General features: G+C 37.8%; 1 protein-coding gene across 1 annotated transcript; it reads left to right on the top strand.

Annotated features, from left to right (window-relative positions):
* Positions 1-2576: 2576 nt before the first annotated feature.
* LOC120354894 lies at positions 2577-4338 on the top strand. The gene is made up of 2 exons (XM_039442966.1): positions 2577-3027; positions 3876-4338. The coding sequence occupies exons 1-2, from the start codon at positions 2608-2610 to the stop codon at positions 4239-4241; spliced, it is 786 nt and encodes a 261-aa protein (XP_039298900.1). The 5' UTR covers positions 2577-2607; the 3' UTR covers positions 4242-4338.
* The last annotated feature ends 661 nt before the right edge of the window (positions 4339-4999 follow it).

Here is a 4999-nt window from a genome sequence, read left to right as displayed (position 1 = left end):
ATCATCATTAATATTCACAACGTATGTTTCTAAATCCGCGTAAATGGTGTACTTTTTCTTCAACGTCGCACCTAGTTTCTTGAATTTAATTGTCTCTCCGCGTTTAGGATATGAAACGCGCTGAGATTCAAACTTGGAACAAAGTTCCACATGTTTCATCAAATTTGCTTTACTGTCTACATTTCGAGTTTTGTCTGATGTGAACCGGTGAAAACAGAAATTACAAACATGTACTTGACCCTTGTCTTTTGAAAGGTGAAAGAGAAGACGCGATAGCCCGTTTTTCCCGTTTGCGGTATTTACTAAACAGAAATGAGTTTTTCCTGCATCGCCTTTTAGCATTAAAAGATTAATTTGGTGTTTACAAGTGCGGAAAATGCTTGTACGGAAGGGGGAAAACTTTTTGTTGTCATACGCGATGACGTGAATTGCAATATCGGGATTGAGTATTTCAAATTTCTTAATATCACGTGTCGTCACCGGTAAATTTACACCTCGCGTATTAAGTGTGTGAGCAAACTTGCTTAAATACTTTACACTTAAGTCCGAGTTCCTTGGCTTCTGATGGAAATACGCGAGCACTGACCATAAAAAGCATTTTTCGTCAGAGAGATTTTTCACATTTATAATACATTTTTTGTTTTTCAAAAACTGGGGTGTTTGAATGAAAATGGATGTGTATATAGGATCAAATTTAATCACGTTCACATCCAGTGATTCAATTTTCTTCAGCACCCATCCACTCCCATATCTTACAAAATTTTCAAATGATGTGAGGATTTTTCTCACAGCTAACATGAAATGCTCATTAAAATCTTCATAGTTCTCAAGCACGTTTAGCGCTATGTTGGAGTAACTATGTAGATTTATTAGAGATGAGACAGAGTCACCAACCTGCTTGTCATCCACCACCACTAATTTATACAGCAAAACGTTAAGGACAATAAACCACTTAACATTCCCATCATAGCGTGCCGCATGTTCCCTAATTATATCGAAAACTCGACGTTTCGAGCTCTCAAGCACGCTGGTGATGTCGATATCCTCGTCATCGAGGGTGATGCGATGGCGGGCTGCGCTTGAATTGATGCCACGTAGTCTGCGTTCCCTCGGCATGATTCTGAAAAACAAAACGATCAGGATGAGATAGAGTACAACAACATGTTTAGTTGTGAATTGTCATTGGTAGAAGAAGGGTGTGTGAAAATGATATCTCAAGATCACATAATGTTGCATGAAAGATTAAGATTATTATCTTTTGATAAAAGATGGTTGAAATCTTCTCCGCATTTGTCCGCGGAAAACATGGCGAAAGAGGGATTTATATTCTCATCTCCACCAGACATTGTGCGATGTGTATTTTGTTCAATTTATTTGGGAAAATGGGAAGAAAGTGACATACCAGCAATAGAACATGCAAGGTACAGTCCAAACTGTAGAAGGAAAGATAATATAACAATTGAAGAGGAGAATTTCGATAATAATATTCTACGAGAATATGAAGAAAGATATTCAACTTTTAATTGTGTAGAAGATTCATCCGTTCAAGGAGAGTACTTTGAAAAGCAACATCATTGTGACTTTTGTAAATCATTATGCAATAAAGCAGAGTATTTCGCGAGAAATGGTTATTTCTTACATAAAAATCCATTCTATCTGCAATGTGTCTATTGCAAATATATTATGGAAAATCCATTTGAAAAAGTAATACATTTACCGTTTTGTTTATACAATGAGTGTGAGAAAGAAGAGCGGGGCTTGGATGTACCGGATATATCATATTCTAAAGATAAATCGCATGCATGTAGTATATTGTAGAAGGTTTTTTCTCCTCGGAGGAGAAAAACTGTGCTCGGAGGAGAAAAATAGTCCTCGGAGGAGAAAAATAGTCATCGGAGGAGAAAAACTGTCCTCGGAGGAGAAAACCTGTCCTCGGAGGACTATTTTCCTCCTCAGAGGATAAAATCAAAGTAAAAATGTACTCACATGTAGTGGTTGATGCTGCGTGAATCTCCTCGAGTGTAGATAGCGGGCTACAGGTGAAGATAGCGGGCTACAGGTGTAGATAGCGGTCTATGCTATGATTGATTCCTCTCAGGTGTAGATACCGTCCTATGATTGATTCCTCTCAGCTGTCTTGTCTCGACGAGAGCTCAACTGGTTATGAGGTTCGGAACTCGAGTTGAGAGGTGAGAAAATGCTGCGAAAACAATGAAATATTTAATAACTGAATCGAGAAATGCTATTTCACAGAAGAACAATTAAATCAAGTTATCTGGAATTTTTTACGAGATTCTGTAGATGAGACAGGCTTAGAACAGGATTGACAAAGAAAGATCAAAATCAAGTATGTGTGCAATATTGTAAATAAATGAAATGCAATAACTTTGCTACTGTAATACATTAAATATTAAAATGTCATATTGATGATAGAAAACACTGACAAGATAAGATTCATGTTTGAAAAATGAGGTGCTCTTACTTCGATGTTGAAGGATCTAACATTGATTTGAATTATAAAATTAGAATTTTTTTCGCCTTGTAGCACGCTCTCGCTTGCACGTGCCTGGAACAGAGAGAGAAACGTATGCTATATAAACACAAGCGATGAGAGGAAAATTATCATTTACATCAGAGACATCAGAGACTTCACGCATCAAGATGAGTTCTCCATCTTCACCATCTTACATCCTGTCGGATAGCCCACCCCCGCAGCGTGTGCTAAACTACTGGCAGCGCAAAGCTGCCGAGTCCTGCGCCGCCTCTTCCGCTGGCGCTGCTGCCTCAGCTCCCGCCTCCGCTGCACCCGCACCCGCTCCACAGGATCCAACATCACCAGGGGGCGAGATCGTGATCGGGCACAGCCCCATTCAGCGCTTGGCTCCAGCACCTACGTGGGCGCCGCGGCGTGCGGTGCTGACAACGCTGAGCAACAAGATCAAGAAGAGGCAGACCAAGAGGAAACTAACCTTCGAGGAGGGTGAAGTCAGCGGCGAAGAGGAGGATGAGGTGCTCACTCAATCAAAGGTTAGTTTCAACAAATATTATTAACTTGTGTATGCACAGATTTTTTTCCGTGATTGATTGTTAAAAAATCTGTGCACATACGAGTCTTTGATTATTTGATATGAATATTATTTGATCTGAATATTATTCGAACTGATTAGAATGCAAGCAATATTTCCTTGAACTGATTAGAAATGGTATTATGAGATATTATTGTTTAAAGTATTCAATCATGCATAAATGTGACCAATATTATTTGAAGTGCTTGGAATGCAAAGGAAATATTATTTGAACCGAATAGAAATTGATGCTAAGGAAATATTATTTGATCTGCTTAGATATTATTGTTTAAAGTAACCAATCATGCAACATTGTTACCAATATTATTTGAAGTGCTTGGAATGCAAAGGAAATATTATTTGAACCGAATAGAAATTGATGCTAAGGAATATTATTTGAACTGCTTAGATATTATTGTTTAAAGTAACCAATCATGCAACATTGTTACCAATATTATTTGAACTGCTTGGAATGCAAAGGAAATATTATTTGAACCGAATAGAAATTGATGCTAAGGAAATATTATTTGAACTGCTTAGATATTATTGTTTAAAGTAGCCAATCATGCAACATTGTTACCAATATTATTTGAACTGCTTGGAATGCAAAGGAAATATTATTTGAACCGAATAGAAATTGATGCTAAGGAAATATATTTTGATCTGCTTAGATATTATTGTTTAAAGTACTCGATCATGCAACAATGTTATTTCAATAACTGATATTACTCACTTTATGCAGAGAATTCGATGATAATCTGATGTAGAGATCTGAAACAAATAAGACACTAATCAAATATTTTTCAACAGAAACGAGCTGTAATGCATGAGGACTCCTCACTCGCGCCGTTAATAAAGGAGGTGGGGGCCGAGTTGGGCTTTGTCCAACTCATCAACAAACCTCTACCCAAGCCATGGGTGCCGCTGCGAGAGTTGAAGGAGGATCATCCATACCGCATCGTCGCGGTGAGGGAGGACACCAATAAACACGGGCGACGTGTAATTTTAAAAATAATCAATGCAGGAAGCAAATGCGAGGTGTATCTGCCTCAAAGATTTGCTTCCTGCATTGACGCGGGAAAAATACACCATTTCAATGAAACTTGTAAAAATTATGTGTTAGTAGTAACACATAAGTCTCCAAATTGGACAGATATAAAAATTGTTAAAGCTTAACAATTTTTATATCTGTATACAATTCGTTGACCTATGTGTTACGAATTGTATAGATGTATGTGTGTGAATAGTTGAATAAAATGTGTGCATATTTGATAAAAAATTGTTTTCAATTCTTACCTGTTGTTGTTGTTGATAAGTTCGTAATGAATATCACACAGAAGAAGAAGAAATGCTTCAGCTGCTCTGTTGTGAATGATATTCAAATAAGGTGAGCACGTCTTTTATAGTTTGTTGTGAGCATGCTCAGTAGACTTTACCGCTAGACACACACACACACACACACACACACACACACACACACACACAGCCGTGCAGGCAAGCGGTGGCGGCTTCTCGCTCCCTCCTTCTCGTGTTTGCACGTGCTCCCACAGATGTGGGTGGCCCAGCATCATTTCTCCCCTTTTCAAATCACATTCACCTTTCAGATTTGAAATAATATTCTTATCATTCAAGCAATGTATCATAGCAATCATGGTATGAATTCATTTCCAACTCAATGGTTGAACATTAAACCAATTCAAGTTGATGTATTGATTAATTAATTAACCTCAGTTAATGTTCAACCATTGAGTTGAAAGGTAATGAAAAATGGTATGTAGGAGAAAAAAGCAGAGTTTGAGAAAAAAGCAGAGTTCGAGGAAACGGGGTAAAGGAATCTTGAGTTCAGCAGCAAGAGTTTTTAAAGGTTTGGCAGGTAATGTGACATCAACTATTCTAAATAAGGTAATTGATAACCTTGGGGAAGAATATCATAT

This window comes from Nilaparvata lugens, chromosome X (assembly GCF_014356525.2).
Source record: "Nilaparvata lugens isolate BPH chromosome X, ASM1435652v1, whole genome shotgun sequence".
NCBI classification, from domain to species: domain Eukaryota; kingdom Metazoa; phylum Arthropoda; class Insecta; order Hemiptera; family Delphacidae; genus Nilaparvata; species Nilaparvata lugens.
Note: the sequence above shows the minus strand (reverse complement) of the source record. Positions and strands in the feature narration are given on the sequence as shown.

Excerpts from the sequence above, each read along its gene's own strand:
- LOC120354894 (XM_039442966.1), top strand. The coding sequence starts at position 2,608 with ATGAGAGGAAAATTATCATTTACATCAGAGACATCAGAGACTTCACGC. Across the intron at positions 3,028-3,875 it reads AGGTGCTCACTCAATCAAAG|AAACGAGCTGTAATGCATGA; the intron begins GTTAGTTTCAAC and ends ATTTTTCAACAG.